Source organism: Solea solea, chromosome 5, assembly GCF_958295425.1.
Source record: "Solea solea chromosome 5, fSolSol10.1, whole genome shotgun sequence".
Taxonomy (NCBI): Eukaryota; Metazoa; Chordata; class Actinopteri; order Pleuronectiformes; family Soleidae; genus Solea; species Solea solea.
The window spans coordinates 3,185,294-3,210,068 of NC_081138.1; the positions used below are offsets into that span (position 1 = coordinate 3,185,294).

The 24,775-nt window shown below is 41.4% G+C and overlaps 1 protein-coding gene across 4 annotated transcripts in view; it reads left to right on the forward strand.

Annotated features, from left to right (window-relative positions):
* apba2b (amyloid beta (A4) precursor protein-binding, family A, member 2b) overlaps window positions 1–24,775 on the forward strand; it is a 69,801-nt gene that overhangs the window by 39,290 nt on the left and 5,736 nt on the right. For 3 of the 4 annotated variants that reach the window (XM_058630098.1, XM_058630102.1, XM_058630099.1), the window contains 8 exons: window positions 174–1,264; window positions 5,142–5,222; window positions 6,520–6,559; window positions 7,022–7,167; window positions 14,588–14,623; window positions 17,640–17,726; window positions 21,046–21,231; window positions 23,456–23,635. In XM_058630098.1, the coding sequence (XP_058486081.1) occupies window positions 174–1,264; window positions 5,142–5,222; window positions 6,520–6,559; window positions 7,022–7,167; window positions 14,588–14,623; window positions 17,640–17,726; window positions 21,046–21,231; window positions 23,456–23,635 (1,847 nt within the window). The remainder of the gene's footprint in view (window positions 1–173; window positions 1,265–5,141; window positions 5,223–6,519; window positions 6,560–7,021; window positions 7,168–14,587; window positions 14,624–17,639; window positions 17,727–21,045; window positions 21,232–23,455; window positions 23,636–24,775) is intronic. The other variant, XM_058630100.1, reaches the window with a different exon arrangement.

Below are 24,775 nucleotides of genomic sequence, written 5' to 3' on the forward strand. Positions count from 1 at the left end.
CTATATTAGCCTTTGCATACCTGATAGAACGTATTTACTTTTGTAGTAAACCTCTGCTTCAAATGTGAAACAATTTTCATTTAAAGGAACGATGTAGTGATACAAACATACTGATGGGAAGTATACAGCATTTCTTGCCACAGATATTCAGAAACATGTGTGTTTGTGATCAGGACTGGCAGAGGAGGACGAAGGTTTGACTTACTACATCCGCTACTGCCCAGAGGATGACAGCTACATGGAAGGCATGGATTGCAGCAGCCAGGGAGACTGCAGCCACAGCCAGGGCCACAGTCAGGGGGACTGCCCGGGCACCATGCAACCAGCCGAACCCCACACTGATGAATGTCAGGAGGCTGTGGAAGGCTGGGCTGAGGAGGAAGAGGGTGAGGGAGAGGTAAGGGAGGAAGAATGGGTGGAGGACGAGGAGGGAGACCGGGCAGTGAGGGAAGAGTGGAGAGAAGAAGAGGAGGAAGGGGTGAGAGAAGAGTGGAGAGAAGAAGAGGTGAGAGAAGAGTGGAGAGAGAGTGATGAGAATGAGAGGGAGGAGTGGAGAGAGGAGGGCCAGGTCGGGCAGGAGCAGTGGGTGGGGCGGGAGAGGCACAGGGTGGAGGACTGGGGTGAGGGAGAGGGGGAGGTTCGCTGTGAGGTGGTGGAGCAGGATCCAGATGAGCAGATATACAACGGAAGACCAGAACCCATTCTGGACCATCACCATCATCACCACCACCATCCACCCCCCCTCCAAGACACCCTGCACAACCACGGTGAAGAGGAGGAGGAGGAGGCGGCAGAGAGTGAGGACTATTGCCCTCACGGGGAGGAAGATGAGGAAGGTGAGGAGGACGAGAGACATGGGAGGGCCTACACTGGAGACTACTATGCCCCAGAGGACAATGGGAACTCAGTGCGCGTGTCTCCGTACCGCAGCCGAAAGGTGGTGGTGGTAGAGGGGGAGACGGGGGAGGAGGCAGAGGAGGACATTGACCAAATAGTTGCTGAGATAAAGATGAGTATGAGCATGGGGAGTCTCAGCAGCAGCACAGATCAAAGCCCAGAGGAGCTGGCGCTCGACCCCGCGCCGAGTAACTACGCTCACGCCAAGCCCGACCCGGCCTCCTACCCACCAGCTCACCACCGGCACGACAGCAGACCCAAGTCTCTAAATCTGCCCTCCATGCACCACAACAACCCCGAGCTGCAGAGGAACATCAAGGCACATCCACGTTCACCAGAGGACAGGCAGCGATGGACACAAGAGCAGGTGAGCTGTTCCTAAAGCAGAGCATTCATATTGTTGTGCAATAATTTCACTTATGCTGGGATCATACTTGCGTGTCACAAAGATGAGATAAGACAAGACAAGATCTGTTAAGATGAGATAAGACTGAACAGAGAGCGAAATACAATAGGGGTTTCCTGCTTGCATGTTTTGTTATTCACCCTAAAACCGTCTCATTCCTTCATAGTCTGGTTTAAGTGGAGGCACATTGTGGCGTCTTCATCTTCTTCTTTGAAGGATATGATGATAATCTTGGTCAAAGGTCAGCTGCCACAGAGAATACAAAACATAGCTTTGTTAATTGCATTCATTTTTTAACATTTAACATTTGGAATTAATCACAATGCTTTGACAGCATTAGTGTAATTAGAAGTGACCGTGTTTACATTCTTATGTTCACTTTGTCACAAGATTGGAAAGTGAAATTGTTAAAATGATTGGAAACATTTTCAATACACTGAAAACAGATGATTTCATCTTTTTACACTTTTCTTGATATGGTTTTATCATCAAAAATCATTTCAGAAACTTACAGAACAGAAACATGTCTCTGTTTTCGCATTGTACCGCTTTAACCTCTGTATGAAGGTCGCTGACAAAGGGCAAAAGGCGGGTCAACTCAACTCAAATATTATATATATATTATATATATATTATAGCGCACATTTAAATACAACCGAGGTTGACCAACGTGCTGTACAGAATGACGTCAAGTAACAAAATAAAAACAGCAAAAATAGAAAGCATAAAAACATAAAACATTTAAAAACTCAACCTGTGTTAAACACAATGGAATAATAGTAGGTTTTTAAAGACGATTTAAAAAAATGCAGAAAGACCCTTGTTCCGACAGGGTCGCGAACCTGGGTCTTTTTGCTGCATGGTAATATTTCTACAACAATGAGTATTCAAAAATGAAAAAAAAAAAAAGTTGCACAAAGGTAAATATTAGTATACTGTACTGTAGCTCTGCTATAACCTGGCATAAATTGATCATTATTATACCTTAACCCCAGTTTGGCAAACAAAGCACATAGAGCTCATGTTTACTTCATGTGGTTAAGTCAAGAAATGGTAATTTCTCATTCTCTCTTAAAGGGTCAAACTCAAGGCTAATGCAGTTTAATTCTGGTGCGACTTGAATACGATGAATACATAAGATGGTTCTTGGTCGTGTCAGGTTGTGCTGTTATTATATTTTGTTTGGTTATTTTTTTATTTCTTGTTTTTATTAAGCTGTGCTATTTGTTGCCTGGTGCTGTTGCTGTGTCCTGATACGTTTTTATATCCAGTTGTTTTTGCTTTTTAAGAGCACAACTACCTAGCACCTGCAATCTCATTATGTGCCACATGTAATGAGAATAAAGTTTTCCAATTCCAAATCCAATTCGATACCAAATTGCCAATTGTAGCCGATGAGAGGCCTCTGAGATAAATCAGAGGAACACAAGAACGTAACGGCAACAGAACAATGTTATTATGGTCAGAGTCTCTGCAGAAAATGTCCTGTATAACGAGGCTATTTTAAAGCTGTAAAACAGAGATTGACGGCACGGGGAAATGTATAAGGAGCTTTTTTTGTGATGAGTTACAGGTGACATGTTACTTAATGATGTCCAGAGAATTGCTGGAGCTCCTTTCCTCTGCTATATTACCTTGAAATGCCCTGCTCCTCATCTTTCTCCCTCTCTCATAGCCCTGGATGAATGCACACATACACACACACACACACACACACACACACACACACACACACACACAGATAGAAGATGGGGGAGCTCAGCGTGTGTTTGAGTCGAACACTCAGATGGTAAAAAGGAGAACAGGAATAGTCTCCTGTGGGCATCCTGGTGATACACACCTGCTCCTCAGTGGGCACATGTGCTCGTACATTCACCGCGTACGCCTCATTTGTATCGCAGAACTGGGTCAGGCAGTGGAACTGGATTAAACGATGTACAGTGCGCCACAGATCCACGTTCCCTACAGTCGGCCGCTAAGACGCTTCCCGCGCTCTGCCGTCAGTGGAATGTTCTTTTGTGCAGTGCTGCACTTCAACGTGACCCTTGTATGAACCAGGACACGACAAATCTATAAAACAGCTTCGCTTCACAGTATGGCGCCGCAAGATAATGTTAGAAAAAGAGTGTCTGCTGTGTGATGCATTGTGTGAGGAAAGCACAGTACTGTAATATTATTTTTAAAGGTGCTACGTCAGTAAGTCAGTGTTTAATTACACGTTGGCGCTTGTGCGTTTAGAGGCCATGCTCTATATAGTGTATAGTGTCATTTCTAGATATCAGTACATCCGTCTGTCCGTCTGCAGTAAATCTGAGTGAAGATATTAAGATTAGTCCTTGAGATTGTTGCTCATCTGTCAGACAATCAATATCAGTGGCTTCACAGCTGGAGAAACTGAGATGAGAAAGGAAATACAACGTAGTATATTAGTCATATTATTTCAGTTTATCTGTACTGCATTTATCCGACTGGTTTATTCACTCATGGATGTTAAAATAGATGCTTTTTTTTTATTATTATTATTATAATAATAACAACGCTCTTCACGTTCAGTCTTTAACGTTGAATTTTACAGATGGAGTCATTTATAAGGTTTGACATGATTCACACTTAAGCATTCCATCCGTCCCACCGAACAACAGCGGCAATCTCGCTAATTTAATGGCGGTTTGCACAGCAGAGTTGGGCAACGGCGTGACTACTGAGCAGCGCCGCAGTTTTGATCTCTTTTCTTTTTGCAAAGGAACGGGCAAATGTCATGTTCGTGGTGATTCATTTTACATGCACAGTGGCGTGGCTTCTTCTCGGAAATTTCACTTTTTACTGCCACACCAAGACGGAGGTGGAGGTTTTGTTCGCAGGAGGATTTAATTCCAGGTGGTAATACGACGGAATACTAATGGGGGGGAGTTGTGTACTCCAAACTGGATACCCATTATCCATGTGACTGCGTGCTGGATGTGCCGTCTATGTTAATATATGTGAGGAGAGATTAGACGGAAGGGCGACGCCTGCTGAAGGACAAGTGAAAAACAAAACTTAAAGCTGCAGGAAAAAAAAAAATAGAACCAAAGTCAGAGAAAACCCTGTGGTATTGTCTTTTTAAATAATGAAAGTGCTTTTGATATAGCATGGTCATGCTTAAACCCTTTTAAAACACACAAATTGCTCCCTGTAGAGTTGAATATTCGTTTGATAATCCCCAGTGAATAGCCCATCCTTAACCACCTGGGTTGTAGTAAATGTCAGTCAGTCAGTCATCATCTACCGCTTTATCCTCTGCCAGAGGGTCGCGGGGGGTGCTGTGCCAATCTCAGCTACATCGGGCGATAGGCGGGGTACACCCTGGACAGTTCGCCAGTCCATCGCAGGGCCACACACAGATAGAGACAAACAACCATTCACTCTCACACTCACTCCTATGGTCAATTTGGAGTGTCCAATTTTACCTATCCCCACATTGCATGTTTTTGGACTGTGGGAGGAAGCCGGAGTACCCGGAGAGAACCCACGCACACACAGGGAGAACATGCAAACTCCATGCAGAAAGGCCCTTGTTCCAACCGGGGCCCGAACCCGGGTCTTCTCGCTGCAAGGCGAGAGTGCTAACCACTACACCACTGTGTGGCTCTGTAGTAAATGTATTAACCTCATTTATAATTATTAACCCAGAGGGTTTTGGACTCCCTTGTACACCTTCTTGACCTTTCCAACGTCCCGAGCCCTCTGTGGCTAATTCCAACCCTCCACAGGAACAGAGCAGAAATGTCGTGCCACATGTTGTTCCGTTTTATTCTCTTATCCACCTCACACCTGTTCCTCTGTGTTCATCTGGCAGGTGAGCAACGGTGCAGAGCAGCCCAGAAAGCAGCAGCGCTCCGACCTCAATGTTCCCCTGGAGAACAACAATGTACCTGAGGTAAGACGCCGCTGGATGTTCCCTCATCACCCTTCAGATGTGTTGTGCGGTCGTTTGCATTTATAGTGGACAGGGGGTGGTGTTGTTTATGTGTCATGCCTGTGTGCGTACACGTGTGTGTGTAAGTGAGTAATTGTGTAATTACAACGGCAGCTCATGTCCGCCGCTCACAGCGTTATAGCGCTGTGGTAATTTAGTAGCGTGTCTGCCTGCAGTTTTATGAGAGCAGTTTTTCACTGAGACATCTGCGGTGGGTGCTTCCCAAACAGGCCCCGCCCATTTTACTTTGTCCTTGAGTGGAGAAGACTGTGGCTGTATCGTGAGCAGGTTTCAGTAGCGCCGGTGTTTGAATCTCATGAATGTTTTGCAATTCTTAGCTCACTATGTGGCTCCTATAGCTTCATCCCTGTGCCCTTGAGCAAAGTGCATGGCAGGCACCTGTTTCCTGCAGCAGTAAAAGGACCCAGATGTAAATGTGTGTATTTGAGGGCAATGCATCGCTGTAAGAAAAAATAAGAAAAGTCTGAATATGTATGATGCATATTCTCAGTAAAAGCACCAAAGGGACTTGTTTTACAGGGATCAAGAGTTGAACAGTCTTCTGTTCACACAATACGTGACTGAGTGTAGTAAATGTATCTTTTAAACCAGGTGGTGGGTGATATTGTTGCAGCTCAGCAGTCGAGTTGAACAGCATTAAACCTGAAAGCAATTTTAATGCCAGTGATGGCAAGATAGAGCCATGTTGTAGTAGAAAGGTTGTGTTGTCGCTAAGCTACAAAATAATAGCGCACAGCACGTACAAAATGTGCTTGTATGAGTCTGTTCACTGACTCCATGCCACAAAATGTTATTGAGGTCAATGTTTTGTCATTAACACCCGACCAGAAATAACAGATTGATAATTCGACCTCTCAATGAGAGGTTCAGCCTTTTTGAAGATCACAAAAAACTCACAATAAATGTTTGCAAATGAATAAAAACCTTTCCTTTCTCAGTAAAGAGAGGATATTACTTGTGTAATATACGTATAATATTACAAATGGTTTGTTTGGCCCTTCTGAGATTTATTCACTATAACTAGGACTGGGTGATACTGTGAGTTTTGCTCATAATTGTGAACTGAAAAGTAATTAATTGTGGTTTTAAAATTCATAGGTCATTGTGGACCTAAAACTAAAATAAACACATACATTTTTCACAAAACATTTTAACAGCAATGCAGTTTGATATTCCCTGAACCTTTGCGATACTAATATTGAAGAAAAATGTGTAACATTCTGGTTTTGTCTTGCAGCCAACGAAGAAGGTTGCATCGTTCCCCAGCTTTGTCGATGGTAAGTGAATTGGCTGCTCACCTGTTGAGCGATGAAAACAAATGCTGTCATTGCATGGAAAAGTATTGCTCGGCCATCATGCTGTCACATCACATATACGAGTCCTCCAGTGCTCGTTTCCTGCCTGCAGGCAGATTCTGGGCCTAATGATGTGTGAGGGGCTGAGTTGCCTGTCTGCCTCCTTAGTGGCTGTCTGAGAGTCCACATCTTAATATCACAGATGCAGATTAATCTCAGTACAGATTCCCAACACTGCTGAACCTCCATTAGCTCACAGCCAGTGGCCATCTCACTCGTCAGTCCCAGCCAGACTCTTATCACCGTCTCTAGAGCAACAGCATTTGGCTCTATTTCTCCACACAGCATGTTGACTGCAGTGATTACAGTGCCCTCTCTCCTCGCACAGCCGATTCTGAGTCTTACCACGTTCTGTCCCACTAATCACCATCTTCTCTGGCCCAGTCCCAGGACCCTGTGAGCCAGAAGACCTGATTGATGGAATTATCTTTGCTGCTAACTACTTGGGCTCCACTCAGCTGCTGTCTGAGAGGAACCCCTCCAAGAACATACGCATGATGCAGGCACAGGAGGCCGTCAGCAGGGTCAAGGTACTTTCGAAACAAGCAGCCTCACTCCTGCACACACACAGTATTTGCATGCAGAGAGACCAAGGCTCACTTCCCATTTCACCTCTTGCCCCTAGCACTTAGACCCACTCCTCTGTTTTTACATTTTCACATGTAGGCATGGTTTCATGTGTAGGTGTGGGGTGTTGAGGCAGAGGACCGCAGTGATGTGTGAAGGCTAACTCGCTCCTTAAAACTTTAAAGATATTTTCCTCTTCCTGTCATAAAGTTAACATTGTTTATGAGACCACAACATCCCACTGTCCATTAGTATTAGCAAGTGTTGAATAAGTTTTAATAATTCCCTCATGATGATGTGGCCACACTGTTTTCTCCTGGATGAGTGATACAACATTTAAATGAGACTCTTTTGATCCCGTCCTGAACAAAAGCTCATTAAAGGAACCTCAGGAACTAAGTAGGCATTTTGCCTGCCGTCTTACGGGGGTTCAATAATCTTTCAAGAATCCTGGGAACCCTTTCTCTTTTCCTTTTTTTTGTCCAAGCAGGGCAATCAGAGTCTAAATTTAGCTCCTGCACAATAGTTCCTTGTCCAGCAGTAAAACTTTAAATTGGTTCGGGCACTGTCGGGATGGAGTCTGCAGGGCTCATTGTTGCTGACTTGTCAAATACAGATACAGCAGCTGCTTCCAATGCTGTACGGCTTCATTCACAAACTATAGAAAGCACTAATAGAGTGCAAACCTGTGCCAAGGAAGCTCAGTTTCCCCACAGTGTCGATAACACTTCCAACTCTTGCAAGATTAACAAAAAAGATCCTGAATCTGTATCTGAATCACCACCAAAATGTAATTACTTCTTCCTTGGGTCACAACCTACTCCCCAGGAAATGTCCATCCTTTAGCTTTTGAATGAACTTGCTGCTCACAAACAAGAATATTTGGATTCAGAGAAGAAAGACAAGACGGCCAGGGTCGAGAAATATGTTATAATGTTATCATATAATATATTATAATGTTATAATAGCTCATGAATGTGAGTCTTTGTGGAAACTGAAGTTCTCTCTCTCCTCTTTATTAATTTATGACATCAAACTGTAACATCAAAGCACGACACGATCACTCTGCTTCAAACTGTGCTGTAGTTTACTCATTTTGTTTTTGCTTTAATTTGCCTAATCCTACAAAGCTTTTCAGAATTTGCAAAGGGGAAGTTCTGGTTTTAGGGAGGTTTTTCTTTTGTGTGTTTGTCATTGAATCTTAAACTTGAATATAAGAAACATTAAAGTCAAATAAATAAAACTACAGACATACTTTAGCCTAATATTGCCATTACTGATAACTTTCAATGTATGTATTTTGTACATGAATTACATTTGGAAGATGCAATTTGATAGCATGATACGATTAAGGCATGAATTTTGCATGATTTGGATAATCTGGCTTTCATAGACTGCGTTTGTTGTCTCTGTCTTTTGTTTCTCTGCCCTCTCTCCTCACCTCCTCTCCGTAATTGTCCCTCCCTGAGTTTCATTTTTCCCTGATCAATGTTTACTCTTACTGTCTGTAGTGATATATTTAATCATTCTATAAACAAATATAGGCTAATTATTCTTCAATGGCAGTTTACTTGATCCTGCAGTCTGAGAGAAGTCCCCCGCTCCAGCCGTAACAAAGAGTATGACATTAGTCAGCCGTAAAGAGTGTAGATCAGCTCAGGTTCCAGTGTCGTCGTTCCTGAAAGGCTGCAACTGGAGGGACACAGAAGTGAGATACGAGTTTGCTGAAGCAGTGTGGACCTAAGAGAGTGAGGAGAGATATGTGCCATCACCCCTCACCTAACTAAAAGCCTGTCTGAGTGAGTCACCAAGGCATAAGCTATTAGATTATTTTTTTTTTTCCCCCCTGTGTCACAAACTGCCACAATGCAATGTTACCAGCAGGAATGCTGATAAAGACACTAGGAAGAAGCTTACATTATACTTCCAAAAACTTAGCAGCTAACTGCTAGGTTTAGATTGACAGTGTCACCTGTACCAAAAATAACATTATTATTTATTGAAGGTTAAGGGTCAAAGGAAATCATTGCATTGTATGATTTTGGGCTAATCTAGGAAAAAGATGAGCATTATTTCTTTAGTCATGGCTCCTAAAATTTAATTCTAAACATAAAATCCCCTATGACCATATACCATGAATACAAAACTTTCATTTGTGCTTTAAACTCCTCACACATCGAAGCCCCTTTTTAAAATTGGCATCCCAAGTTGGTCTTTTTTTTCCCCCACACATGACCAGCTTCAGGCCCACGCGGCGGGCGAGTGGCTAGCACTGTTGCCTTGCAGCAAAAAGACCCCGGTTCACGAGCCAGTCTGAACGTGGGGCCTTTCTGCATGGAGTCTGCGTGTTCTCCGTGTGTGTGCATGGGTTTTCTCTGGGTACTTCAGTTTCCTCCCACAGTCCAAACACATGGTTAACTGGAGGTTAAGTGCACTCTCTCAATTGACCGTAGGTGTAAATGTGAGAGTGAATGGTTGTTTACTTTGTCCTGTGATGGACTGCAGTAGACGATGAATGAATGAATGAGTGTATTTTTCTTTCTTAACTTGTATAGTAGCCTACAATTCAATTACGATCATCATCACTCTCTCTAGTTATTCATACTTGATGTCTTAGCCAACTTTATTAGATCCATGTCACACAGTGTAATTGTAATATTGCTCAAATCTGTATGAGGCTTTGACTGGTTTGTGTCAGGAAACTGCCTGTGGCAACTGACCTAATTGTGGATATTGCTAATTATCCTGTTAGTGTAAGATCACCTCCAATCAGTGCTGTTGGCATTTTTATATGATGGCAGCAGAGTCACAGTCGTCCTGTTGTTTTGGCTAATGTGTTCATTTGTCTATTTGTCATGCAGTATCCAAGCACAGTATGTGTTGTTGAAAATCAGGTAATTCAGCGGTTAACTCTTTAACACCTAACCCTCAAAATGTCCGTCTTTGTTTATTTTAACCATAAAAGGGCCAGAATATGTCCTGTGAGTAAGTTAAATTTGAAATGTGAACAGGATAACACACATTTATAATAACATTTTTGTCTCAATGTCCAAAAACAGGCCAAAAAAATGGAAACTATGTACAAGCGTTTTTTCCAACTCTTTCCTCTCTGGTGACAAAGACGCTGATTCGCCGGCTTCCTGCAACAGCGGAAGTGAAATTACCTTAATAACTACACGTTGGCTTTGACGTGCAACATCTGGTGGTACCAGTGCAGCGTAGAGTAGCTCCACTCAAATTATATTAGGATTATTGTTTTATCGAAGTGTTTGCATCCAGCTCTAGAGAAACTCAGTGTTTCCTTCTTTCAGGAAATACTAGTTTCCATTCTTTTCTCTAACACCTCTCTGTTACTCTCAGTCCTGGACTCAGAGACCAGGTGTGTGATCAAAGTTATTTTGTGATGTTTTGGTGCACAGTCGCTGCCCAGACCGCAGTCTCTTTTATCTCCCTCTCTTGTGGGCACAGGCCCGGCCGTGTTTCTAAATATTGAATGACCTCCTGTGTCGTGGTGCTCCACTTTTAAATGTATCCACATTTAAATGAGGCTTGTCAAAGATGGGATGGAGCCAACCGCGAGTACACCTGTCGAGTTGGATTTATCAGGAATTAAGTATGTGGAGAAAGAGAGACAGAGAAACAGAGTGGTGTGAAAAGTTTCAACAGACTCTCGTCCGCAGTGAAGAAATCTGTCTGAGGCTCTAAACCTGGCTGCACTGGCTCAGTTTTAGCTACTTTTTGCAGCGTTTGTGTAAAATTCAGTAAATACAGCACTGTGCAAAAGTCTTGGGCCACTTAGAAACGACAGGAGACATGTATGCAGTTTTAAAACGACACTTTTTTCAGACGAAAAACAGCTTGAACATGTTAGTGTCAAGTATTTAGTGTGACCTTCACTCACAGGTGAACAACAACATGACCCTGACCCTCTTAACCCTTAGAACACAGAGCATTCCAGCTGCTTTTTACATTACTATGGTATAATGTACAGAGAATACAAGAATTTGCAATATGTGTATTATATAGTGTTTTATATCCCTTTTTTCAGCACAATCTAGGCAATCTGATGAAAAAAACAACAACATTTTCACCAACTATATAAACACACCTGAGCAAAAAGTACTTAAAATGTTTAAAATCAGATTGAAGTTGTGAAATGTCACAGTTCAGGCTCGTTTTCATGAATATGCGACCTATAAACTCACACACCCAGGATGTCCATATAGGGAGTTGTTCCCACGGCAATTCACCATGGGTGGACCTGCGTCGCAGATCCGTGCCGCGTAAGCACTAAGGGTTAAACCTGGAGTCGAACTCTTAAGTAATATGAATTGCTAAAGCCTGTGTTTGTCCCACTGTTTCTTGTTGACAAAAATCTACTGCGAAAAAGGTCTTAAACCAGGTTTATTCAAGATGAGTTAAACTCATTGACTGCTTGCTAATATACAAGACCAGCGATCAGTCACATCATTCCAATCCAAATGACACTGAGCACAGAATATGACCGACATAAAAACAACAAAGCTAGTGTTTGCCCAATACTGTTTACAGTTATTTGTACATGTTTCCATTTTTTAATGAACACACAGACTCTGAAGACCAAGTCCCTGTTCTCAGGGTTCACTATTACCCGATCCTTCAAGTTTACAAGCGCAAGTGAAGTGCAATTTGTCCAATTTCTGTTTAGAATTGCCGTTTATTGGTCCTCTATCAGACTCCGAAATGAGAATGAATATGTATTTCAATGTGGCTGTGGTGTTACGGTGACATAAATTTATTGGACCCAATTTACAAGGAGACGAGTTGCGTCTTAGGAGAAATTGAATTACTGCAAGTTCTGCAAAAACTAACTAAAAAATTACACGAGCTAAAAGCCTGGACGTGCACGACACGACATACTGTAGCAGAAAGATGTGGTGAAGATGGGAGCTGGGTGTGTAATGTGCTGAGTGGAGTCTTGATAAGCAGTGAACAGAAGAGGGAGGAAGAAAAACATGGGGCAAATCTGTTGGAATCTGATGAGGATGAAAGTGTGTAAGCCAACACGTCAACAACCTTAGTTTGAGAAATATACAGTACACCTGCTTTGCTACATGATTTATAAAGTTTATAAAGCTTGATATTGAGATGTAAACACACAGTCACGATAATACTATGCATGTGGTATGAAAACCTGCAGCTTTAAGTTGTGTAATTTGGAATTAAAGACTCATCCCAAATTCCACGTGCAGCGTTTAAAACGCATGGAAAAAGCCGGAGATTTTGTTTTAACCAAGGCGTTTGCAAAACCTGGGAGCTTCAGAGTTGACTGAAGTTATTGCACTGAATTAATTCACTGATTCAAATATAATCGATTATCAGCTCTGCATTTTTCCTCTTAACAACTACTCTGCTGCTCGATGCTCGTGTGGAAAAGAAGGAAAACTTGCCGTGCGTGTCTGCATCCTGTCGTTAACCCACCGATTCAGGACCTTCGTATGGATGATGGAGGTTCAGAGCTTATTGTCAGAGTGAACAAAGACTAGTTTGACCTACTTGAAAACGTTGCATGCAGGATTTTATAGCTGTCTGGTGCGTTGGCTGCTCTCAGTCTAAAAGCCCTTTCCAGTTGTCAGGAGCATGTCACTTGTCATGATGTCACATCTGTGTTCGATTCCACTCTCACTCAGTCACGCTCTACTTCAGAACTTCGGGAAGTCTTATCAGGATGGAAGCATGTCAGCGGTCAGCATTTACCTTCTACTGCTTGGAGCAAGAAGTCAGCAAATAATGTTTAATTGTTTACATTGGGATGGAAACAGTTGGCTGCACAGAAATCCAACCAACCCATGCTTGAAGTGCAAATCAATCATGCTTGTATATTTTACTGCGGTGAAACCTGCATCCAAGCATGTTGTACACAAGCACAGGGAGGCACCTGGTGCTGAACGGAGTGAAAACAAGTCTGCTTAGTTTATTTATGCAGATCATTTTGTGTATTATGCTCTCTGTTTGATGTAATATTTATGCAGCCTGACTGGCCCCCCCTCCCCTCCCAACCACCACCACCACCTCTCACTCTGAACGATCCTGCTCAGGTGCAGTAGCTCAGATACTTCAGTCGCAGAGGAGGAAACACACAAAGCGAATCCCCGAAAAAGACTCTTCCCTCTGGGTTTGTTGACTCTGCCGACGCCGGTCTTCAAAGTCAAAAAAACCTGCGCAGCCGCTCAGGCAAACACGGAGCCTCGCGCTCAGAGATATAACGAGGGTCAAGATCATTTCCTTTTTGGTCGATGGCAGATAAGGAAGATTTGCCGATCTGACCCATAAGTGTCAAGAGCGCTTATCGAAATCCAACACCTGCGATAACAGGATGATTTATTAATAAATCAACACACATTAAGAGGCCGTTCACGTGCACAGATATATATTTATATATATTATAGCGTCACAAACAAGAGCGATGTGGTCCCAGTGTGCATTTGTTTTTCTGGGTCAAACATGACAGGAAAATATCTTTTTACAAACACAGTGAGTGCTGTCACTGTGTTTTATACCAGGCCAAAGAAATAAGCTTTTTTTGATGTTAAGCTTAAGCCCCACCCCCCCAACCCCATCATCCAAACTAAGCCCCTGAATCAGTTTATGAAGATGAGTTATTCTTTTCTCTCTTCACATGTATTAAAAAGTGCTGAAGGAGTTAGTAAAAGTACTACTAGTAAAACTTACCAGCGCCCAGATTTTGGATGCATCAGCAGCACAACCCAACAAACTTTTTCAAATGTTTTTATTCACTGCATGTGAATAGAGATTCATCTTTTCTTGTTTTATGTTTCGTTTTGGGTTTTTTTTTATACATCCCAGCAAATCTCCCTCGCTCGGGGCTTTGTTCCCTTTCGTGTAAGTGTTGTTTATTTTCTTTCCCGCTAATGGTTTCTAGATCCATACATGCAGTACGACCATGAATTATTGACTTTGTTGTCTTTGTAAGCTGCACTCTTTTTAGGATGATAAGAAAGGAACAAATGGCATCCGTGTGCATGTCACAAATTCAGGAGTTGTGTCAATTCATGTCTACACGCTTTTGAAAAAGGCAATTATTACACTCTGTAATTGCTGTTTTGATTTTTGTCTTTACCAACACAGCTGTGCAAAAACCCTGTCTTCACACACACACACACACACCACCTTTCTCTCTTTCACTGTGCCTTAATGTCACTCTCTGTCACTCTCTCTCTGTTTCTGAGAGAAGCGATAGCACACCTGCTGTTTGGTTTGAGGCTTCACTGTCTTACCTTCTTTTATTTCCTCCTCCTCTTCCTGTTTTTGTGCTCCTGTATCCGCTGACCTTGTCCTGTCCCACCGTCTGCCCACCTGCCCGCCCGCCCGCCCGCCTGCCAGAGGGTACAGAAGGCTGCCAAAATCAAGAAAAAGGCGGTGTGTAATAAACAGAGCCAAAGAAAAAGACCCATAGGCCACTATTCCCTCCACTCTCACCTTTTCTATTTTATTTCATTTGTGCCTGTGTGTGTGTCTGTGGATCCTCGCTCATCTGTGTCTTGCACATTCCTGTTTTTTCTGTTGCGTTGACACTCTGTTGTTTTGTTTTCTGGGAATGGCTGTGCATGTTGGCAGTGACAGTCTTTCGAGAGATTTTAGATGATAGAATGTAACACTTTACAAGTCTTTACTATAATACCATAATACTTATTGGGAATTTCAGGCACAGCAGGGAACTTTTTCATATCGACTGAAGTTGTGTTGTCAAACTGATGAATCATTAATATCAGATTTAATAACGTGCCAACAGAAACTATTTCACTGTAATTCTTTGGAGAAGAATTCTTTATATTCACTCTCATTTATCACACTGTGTGTGAACCTGTGCAATGACCTGTGGGAAAAACCTGTAACACCCCATGAGAGTATTATTGTATGTTTTAAAGGTATAACAACATACTATAAATTCAAAATATTTAGGTTATTATACAACAGGCACCACTCATCCAAACTCTAATAGATAAGTTGTGTCTGATTTATAATTATGCTACTGTTTTTATTTGCTCTTCGGGTGCAGGGACAATTCCCAAGTGGCTCAGTGTCTGTGCTGTTATTAATAACATTTTTATGTTGCCTTTAATTTCTCCTCTATTCTGAAGAATCAACAGTTTTGGAGAATTTCAGTGTTGTGTGATGCAAGATTTCTTGAAGTCTAAAGAGAGCAGTACAAAATTCAAAATGCAATGCTCACGTCAAGTTGCATCTCAAATGAAAAACATTAAAAACCTTTTAAACTCCATGTGAAAAATAATGGTAATTCTACAATATTTAAAGAAGTGGTTATTTGTCAGGTCACATGTCGCTGCACTGTTATATATTTCTGTTTTAGACTTACACTGATGGCTCAAATTCCGCTGATTTGTAACTGGGCAGGCTTCTCGTTGCTAGGCAACGCAAGTAAGGTATTTGCAGCTACAGGTTTTTAGCTGTCAACAATTGAAGATGTTTCTGTTGGAAGAGGGAAATATTTAAGATAAACTTTGACCTTCATGGTGTATAGATGAAGAAAACCGTACGTTTGAGTCGCCTCTCAGCTGTCGGCTAATTCAGCACCATGGACAGAGCCAAGCAGCTCTGTTTTGTCCAAGTTTCTGGAACATTGTCCTCTAGCCCTGATATATTTTAATCTAATGCATCATCACAGACAGATTTCCAATCCAGTCCACTTCATTTGAAAAACACAATTCAATGATAAATGCACAAAAAGCTCACAATAATCAAGAAACAATCAATTAAGACACCACACAGCTCTCATACTGGATTAAAAGCCTCCAAGGAATAAACAATTATAAACAAACATTTGATATGAGGAGGAGCTCAGTCCATAATTTAAGAGCTACTACATGGTCACCCCGGTTTGTTTTTTTGGCGATGACAATATCAGGTGATCAGTGGACCTCAATGACCTTGAAAGGCTTAAAGACAAAGATTGTAATCTTGAAGTTAATTCTAAAACCAATAGGAAGTCAGTGGGTGGAGGCCAGAATGTGCATAATGTGTTCCCACTCTCTATTTCCTGTGAAAACGGTGAACAGCACCGTTTTGGTTAAGCTGTAGGCAGGAGAAAGACTTTATATAGAGACGGATGTAGCTGCCGTGGCTGCGAAACAAACTACTGTTGTGAAGCGTTGAAGTTTGAGATGTCAGGGCTTTTTTAAACTGTATACTCACAGAAGTCGTTTGTAATCAGGCTTCTTTTGGACGATACAGCTGTATTTGTGCTGCACATGTGCTGTGCTGTGCTTTACTATCACAAAACTGACATGTTCTATTAAAAAAAGCGGAAACAAGGGATTTTTTTTAGTGTAATCCTATCCTTACAATTTACTGCATGTTAAAATAGTATATTAACAATTTAAAATGAAGAAAATCCAAAGGTTTTATTTTAAAAAAACAACAAACAAAATAAAAGCCTGTAGTTTTACATAAACACCAGAACAGGCCAAAAAATGGAAACTTATGCTCAGGCGTTTTTCCCACTTTTTTCCTTTCTGGCGACAAAGACGCTGATTCCCCGGCTTCCTGCAACAGCCCAAGTGAAATTACCACATTGACTTTGACTTTGACTTGCAACTCCTTGGCTTTCAGAAATAGCACAAACTGTCGCATAATTACAGTAATTCAAAGTGCACATCGTCTGCAATACGCTCAGTGTTATACAGGTGGAAATGTATCAGATGAAGGTGGATTCTCATTTGTCCTGTTATCAAAAAAAACATTGTAGACTGTTATGGTGAAAAATGTGATTTTGAACACGGGTAAAATACTCACCAGTGTTCACTAATTGCATTACCTATAGCTGTACCTGATTTAAGTTAACCCGGTTATTATTCCAGTCAATTTCCTGACACTTGGAAATAAATACTAATAAGCAACAGTCATAAATAAATGGTCCTCTATGTGTGATATGAAATATTTAGTTATAGCTCCATGTCTGCTCTGTTATCTCATTTAAAACACATTAGGCACACATTTGAATGAAATAAAACATAATTTTATTAGTGTGATCAGAGGGAGAGTGTGCATGTGCTCAAGCGGAATTGCTCTCGGTGGTGAAACAGCCAGCTGGTTTGGGTTTTAGTGTTGAGCTGTTTCTCGTTTCCGTGCCAGCTCGGCGTCCTCGCGCCAGGACAGTTAATGTAAACTAACAGCACCACTGCCAAACGCTTTCTTTTCCTGCCTTTTTTTCCCACCTCACCTTTAGCCTAAACAGCCTGTCATCCATCTAACAAGCATTGCCATCGGTGGAACCTAAACGACACATGCATGCCTTTTAATCTAAGACTTTTACTGTGTTTAACACAGGCAACTGTACATCGCTGTTTGCACTACAGTCTTCAGTAATGGAACGTCAGAGGAGTCAATCTGACCCTGTGACTTTGTGTTTCCACAGAGTGCAGATGGAGACACACAAACCCTCACTGAGGTGGATCTGTTCATCTCCACGCAGAGGATCAAAGTGCTCAACGCAGACTCACAGGTGAGCTCCGGTGAACCTAAACCGTGCGTACGTCATGTTTTCATATATCTGTCCTGAATGCTGCAGCCTCTAAAGAAAAAGCTTGCCACCTGATTTGTTTATTTTTAATCCCATGACGTCACTGGCAGAGTTCCCTTCCTACAACTCTACAATGTTCTCTGTGCGTAAACATCTCTGCACAATCTGCACCTGCTCCTTTAATAGATACAACAGGGGTAATACAAGAATAAAAAAATACAAGAAGATATGGGTTCGAGACCCAGTTGGAATATGGGCCTTAATGCATGGAGTTTGCATGTTCTCCCTGTGTGTGCGTGGGTTTTCTCCCTCAGTCCAAAAACATGCAATATGGGGATTAGGCAAATTAGACACTCACTGAGAGTGTGATGGACTGGAGATCTGTCCAGCTTATAACCAGCCTATTGCCCTGAGATTGGCACAGCTTCCCCCGTGACCCTCATGTGGAGGATAAAGCGGTAGAGAATGGATGGATGGATGGAAAATAGCAATTAAAAACAATGAAATTAACTAATTGCAAAGGCTCCAATGTTCTATTTAAATGGTGCCAATTTAAATGAATAATTCACCGATTAGCATTTAGCTTTGTATTACTAGAATAGGGGTCGTATTTTTGAGAAATTGTGCTTCCCAACCTCAGTTTCCCCTGAGTCGAGAAATATCTTCATTCTTTTCTTTGTTACGTGCCCACCAGTGACGCTTGGTCCTGTTAGCGTAATTGTTAGCAAAGATGGCGGACACTGGGAATGAGGACCCGTCCCCCTACGAGTGGGTCTAAAAGTGCAGAATTAGCGTTGCAGTTTGAAGTCTCGGACCGTCACTGGTGGGCACGTAACAAAAAAGAAAGGGGAAACTGAGGTTGGGAAACAAAATGTTTTCAAATAACGACCCCTATTCTATTAATACAAAGCTAAATGCTAATCGGTGACGTATTCCTTTAAAAGAATACAATACATAAATGGTAGAAACATTCATAAACTGTATTTAAGATCTCATTCTTGCATTTGTATATTATTTAACATTTTGATGGCATCTCATGTGGTTTTTAATCTATACACAGAAAGATTGACTTAAAAATGATATTTCAGCTCTCATTGAAAAAATGTTTGCGACAGCATGAATCCATCTCTTGTTGTTTTTGTTCACAAAGCTGCGTATGGCAACATTTTCTCGTCTTAAGCAGCGGAGTAAAGCGAGTGTCTCTGTTTGTCAGAGGTGGAGCTGTGGATTGAAGCACAGATGCTTCCCGAGAGCTTTGTAGTTCAGGAGTGGAGTTTTGTGCTCACACTAACAGTCAAAAGTAGACTTAGATGATGATTCATTTGCAGTATTTCAGTCTTGGCTGCTGTCAGAGCAGAGTGTCACATTGTATGTGTGTGTGTGTGGGCAGCCGCTTGGCAGAAACAAATGTGCTGCAATGCAGTGACTATCTTCCTCCCTTTTTCCATCTGGTTGCCACTGATCCTGGCACTCTTTAGAGAGCGGGATTCGGAGTAAAAACTCCCTCTCTCTGCAATTAATAAGCTCCGTGCAGCTTGCCTCGGGTGTTTGACTCTGATTTACAAAAAGAACAGCTCCAAAAGTGGGCTGGAACAAGTGAGCCGACAGGAAATTTGTTGCGTCTTCAGCAGCAATAAACAGATACGACGTCCTCTCGGCAAACCCACAGATTCACCTTCAAAGTTTGTGTCGTCTCGTAAACGTACATCACGGCACGAGACGTGCGTTAGGTGACGTGAACAATCATGATTAAGCCTTGCTTTGTTTCATCGACACAAACACTCTCATATTCAAAACCTTGTGTGAGTTATTTGTGCACCTGCTCATTAGTTCTGGGTAAACATGTATGGAAATGCTCATTTACATAATCAGATTACGCCGCGCTGTTATTTTCACTCTGCATTAGGGCCTGTATGTTTCCTATGAGCAGTGCTTTAATATCACTGTCTGCCATAAAATGATGCTGAAGCTTTAACAGAGGAAGTCGACAAATCTGCTGCACGTTGGAGCAGAAAATTCTCAAATTTGACAAAAAAAAGAGGATGTTTAATGAGCCTGAACTGAAATATTTTCATCATATATCGCATCAATATGAATGAAAAGCGCACTGTGAAATATTCATTATGACGTAATTTTGTCCTTTCAAATGTAGAAGTGCGATTAGGGCCGAGTATTGATTAAAATGCCTCAGTAGAAAATCAGTATCGATACCAATTCCTTAATGATACTTTTGATACCAATGATATTGACTCCATTTTCAAAAATCCAGTTGTATCCCGGTCATCTTTTAGCAGTAGAACATGAAGCAACGTTCTACTCTCACATTTATTCCATTCACTACCAAGTGAATTTGTCTTTTTTCTTTTTTTTGTTGAGATCTTCTCGATGTACCTTCAGTCATTAAACCAGCACCAGCCTCTAAAAACACAACACACTGGCACAAACTGACAAGATCAGGCATGCCCAAAGTCCGGCCCTTGGTCAGATTTTGTACAGCCCGCAGCTCCAGTTTTATAAAGTATTATTCATGCCCCGGGAGGGACTTAGAAAGAAAGAAAATCAGCCCTATTCATTCTGTCTATACTGTAATTATGATATTTGACTCCAGATGTGAAAGAAAAGGCCAATTTTTTTTCTTTTCATTTTTTCACTCCTACGCGGCTTGGATTTGGTTACTTTGCCATTTAAAAATGAGAATTGTGAGAAATGTGTTAAATAAAAAGGTCTTGGAGACCATTGGCCCCCAGAAATATTCACATTATCAAATCTGGCCCTCGTAAAAAAAAAGGTTTGGTCACCCCTGGACGAGATGAACTCCTTAGAGACTGAAATTTCATATAAGTTGATACAGAGGAAGATCAATACCCAGCCCTAACCAACATGTATTGTGGTTCAGTTGTAGTTTACCTGTTTGAGTTGTTAAGTTGTTTATGCGTGTGCATGAAACGCAAGCATCTAAATTGCTTTCAAGTCCCTATAATTCAAAATGTAATATATTATGATGAAAATAATAAAGCTGATGTATGGAAGTTGATTATTGCTTAGGGATACTTGTATATGTAGCTCTAAGCCAGGGGTCCAGAGGGCCACACTCAAGGCCACAAATTAAAGAGGGTTTTGATGAAATAATAATAAATAAACCCATGCATCACATTTAAATTTTAAAAGTAACAATGCTGTAAAAAAAAATCTAAAAAACATTTAGCTGTGACATGTAACGCTACTGATTCATTTCCTTTCCTGTGTATATTTCAAAATAAAAGCCTGGTTGCTGATGTAAGCTTGCTTCACGTGCCCGCAGGAAACGATGATGGACAACGCGCTCCGCACGATATCCTATATCGCCGATATTGGGAACATTGTGGTCCTGATGGCTCGGCGCCGGATGCCGCGCACAGCCTCACAGGACTGCATCGAGTCCACGCCCGGGGCACCCGAGGCCAAGAAGCAGTACAAGATGATCTGCCATGTCTTTGAGTCTGAGGACGTAAGTGCCCGGTCTGTTCATGTGTTTGTGGAAGGAACTGCGAACTTTGTAAGATTTAGTGACATCTAGTGGTGAGAGTGTAGATTGTAAGAGGACTCTTTCCCGAGAGTGTCAGGGAACTACGGTGGCCTTTGTGTACCAGAAAAGCTGAAGATACTCTTTCACAACTCGCTTCTTCTTTTTTCTTCATTGGTTTGTGTATCTGGTTGCTATATATGCTTTAACTTTGAATTAACCCCTTATACAAACATACTTAAGGGTAGTATATTCAGTTTCTGCCAGTAAATCCTCCTCTAAATGTTATCTGTAATTTTCCCTGACACATTAAAGAGAATACAGGAAGTCACTTCCTGATATTATCTCGGCGAACAGATGAAACCTCTAAAGATAACGCATTTCATGTGCGATATCATTAAATACCAGTAATAATGTTCCTAGACGTCATTCCATTTGAATCCCGACTTTTTTCATGTTTGCACCACTTTATGACAAACATCATTAACACTCAACCAAAAATATTGTTGGCTTGTTCTTTTTTTTTTATTATTATTATTGTATTTTTCGTTAGCACAGAATTGCTTCTTGTCTTGTTGAGGCACATTCAAGTGAGACTTGGCAACGCGAGCGATGTTTGAACAAAGGGCCAAACAACCCAAAGTGTGTGCCAGGCAGAGTAAAGGCTGGACTCCAATCTGTGCTCTCTTCATTTAATTTCACTGCCAGGTTCTAAAATGCCAGAGTCAGAGTTATAATAGAAACATTCAGCTGCTCATCCATCAGCTTATGAGCTGTTTTGTGTTATTGTATTCTTCCCGACTTTATTTTATTCTTCTGAAAACACATTCGCAGTCCATTGATTTTGAGAGTTAGTGGCACTAATGTCTGCAAATTCTCTACAAGATTCATAGCCCAGTGTAGAATTCAATTACGGAGGAAATGAGGTAAAATGAGATGGACCTTTTATCCTCCTGATCTATATTATCCCTCACAGCCAAGTCTTTTTTTATTTTTACAAATCCAGGTTTTATTGATGTCCCTTTTTTCAAAAATCTTACTTTTCTTCCCATCAAATGTCTTCTGTGCCGGTGATACTTAAAAAGTGCGAAATGGTCGACGCTGTACTTAGACCTTGCTTTACACAAAAATAACCGTACTAGATTTAGTTTTATCTTAATACACACAACATTGAACCTGTTTGGTTAATTTGTATGTAATAACAGACCATAAAAATGCTATATGCACATATGAGAGAGGGAGTGTTGTCCACAATGTACAGTGCCCTCCTGTGGTATTGGAACAGTGAGGCCAATTCCTTTATTTTTGCCATAGACTGAAAACATTTGACATCAAAAGATGAATATGAGACAAAAGATGAACATTCCAGCTTTACTTCCACGTATTTACATCTAGATCTGGATCGGGATTCTTTCTAGAAAGTATTGGGACACATTTAAACTAGATGTTTTCACCTTCCCTAATGATATACTGTGTAAAAGAGGATATTGTTACATTTTTGTCCATGCGACAAAGTGATCCTGGAAGTGTCTGTCATGTTATTCTTAAAATCCACTGATCAGTCTCATGTTGACAGTTAATCTCATTTATGTGTTTAGTTTATTCTATAAACATGTGGGTGTATATTATGTATAAAAGACATCTCTTTTTAGTTTTAACTACTCAAACTACTCTACTCCATGTCCATGTTGTCACGGTTGTGATATAGGACCCAAGTTGCAGGTAAAAATCCATTTTTTGTATATAAAAATAAAAGGCAGACTCAAGCAAACAAAAACAGGAACAAAGCAAAGGAAAGGTCACAGGGGTTAAGTAAAAAAAAAAACAACCTCAGAGATTAATACCATGGGGGAACAGGACATGAGGAGTAAACCAGAATTCTAACAGCGAAACAGACAAAAACAACACAGACAATCAGACAGAGAAGAAAGTGCAAAAGGGAAAGTATATATATGCACGAGGAAGAGAGAGAGACAATTAGACACAGATGAGACTAATTGGGAATCTCAAAACAGGAAGTGTCAAAATAAAACAAGAAATCCACAAAAACAACCCTAGTAAATGACATGTGGAGCACGGAGTGTATGACAATTAGAATCACTCGGTGTTGGCACACTGATGCCCATTGTTACATTTCCGTCTGTCGCTGTAACAAAACAAGACCGCAGACGCAGTGACGTCGCGGTTCCGGCCTTGTGTTTGTCTTCAGGCGCAGCTCATCGCCCAGTCCATCGGCCAGGCGTTCAGCGTCGCTTACCAAGAGTTTCTGAGAGCCAACGGCATCAACCCTGAGGACCTGAGCCAGAAGGAGTACAGTGACATCATCAACACCCAAGAGATGTACAATGACGACCTCATCCATTTCTCCAACTCTGAAAACTGCAAAGAGGTCGGTCTGCATGTTACTGTGACTGTAATCCCACGGTGAATTTACTCTCCATATGTTTCGTGTCTCGTATTGCACCAAGGCAGATGGTACGGCAAGTTCTGCTCAGAGAAACTAACTTTTCTTTTTGTTTTATATCACATTACATCACTTAACACTGTGCTCTAAGAACATAATTGGAGGTTGTAGAGGATTAAGAACAGTGGAACCGATCGCGGGCGCCACACACACACACACACCTGATGTTCTTAAACCACACGGGTAATTTGTGGTGATGTGGAAACTCGGCTCTCCTGTTGCACTAAAGCTTCCCGATCGACTGTGTTGGGAGTAAATGTTCATTACTCAAGGTGTTTGTTAGCAGCAAGAAAATGATTTATTCTACTTCAAAAGAGTGTTGAGATCTGTGCAGGAGTCAGATGTGTGAAAGCAATAAATGACTGTCATTTAAACACTAGTAAACTAGTGTAATATTTAACTTAACATAACATAAGCACAGCTTTAACAGAGCTTAGATGGAGTAAACACTGTCACAATAAGTATACTTATTGTACTTAATTGATATTTTCTACTACTGTATACTTCTGCTCCTTAATGTTTCAAATGTTCTGGGTGTACAATAGTGGAATTATGTTAATTTGGCAGAAATTGAAGATGTAGTAATTAGCACGAACGGGGGAGCAACCTGTCGTTGAGATTATTATTTTTCTCCGTCGTTGCGCTCATTTTTCAGGGGGTTAATGTGCATAAAAACTCTTGAAGGCTGTATAGTGCCCCCAGAAACAAAAGTTATCGGATCAGGCTTGCTCCCAAGTTTCTTGAGGAATTTTGACGCGAGACAAAGTGGCCAAAATTGCATTAAATGCTACATTTTGGATTGTCTAAGTTGTGCATAATTGTTTCCGATATTAACCATGCTTGGTACACTTGTTGTTGCTCTCATGATTCCAAATTTCTAATGTACTTCTATTAGCTCCGCCCACCCAGAAGTTGGCCATTTTGGAAAAACAAAAATGGCTAGTCTACGCATATAAAAGAACTCGTCCTAGCGCGTTTGAGCTAGCCACGACAACGAGTAAAAGTTGTTTATTGATTTTCTCTATGTCAAAAAGGCGTGGCCTCAGCGCTCCGGCAAAGTTGACG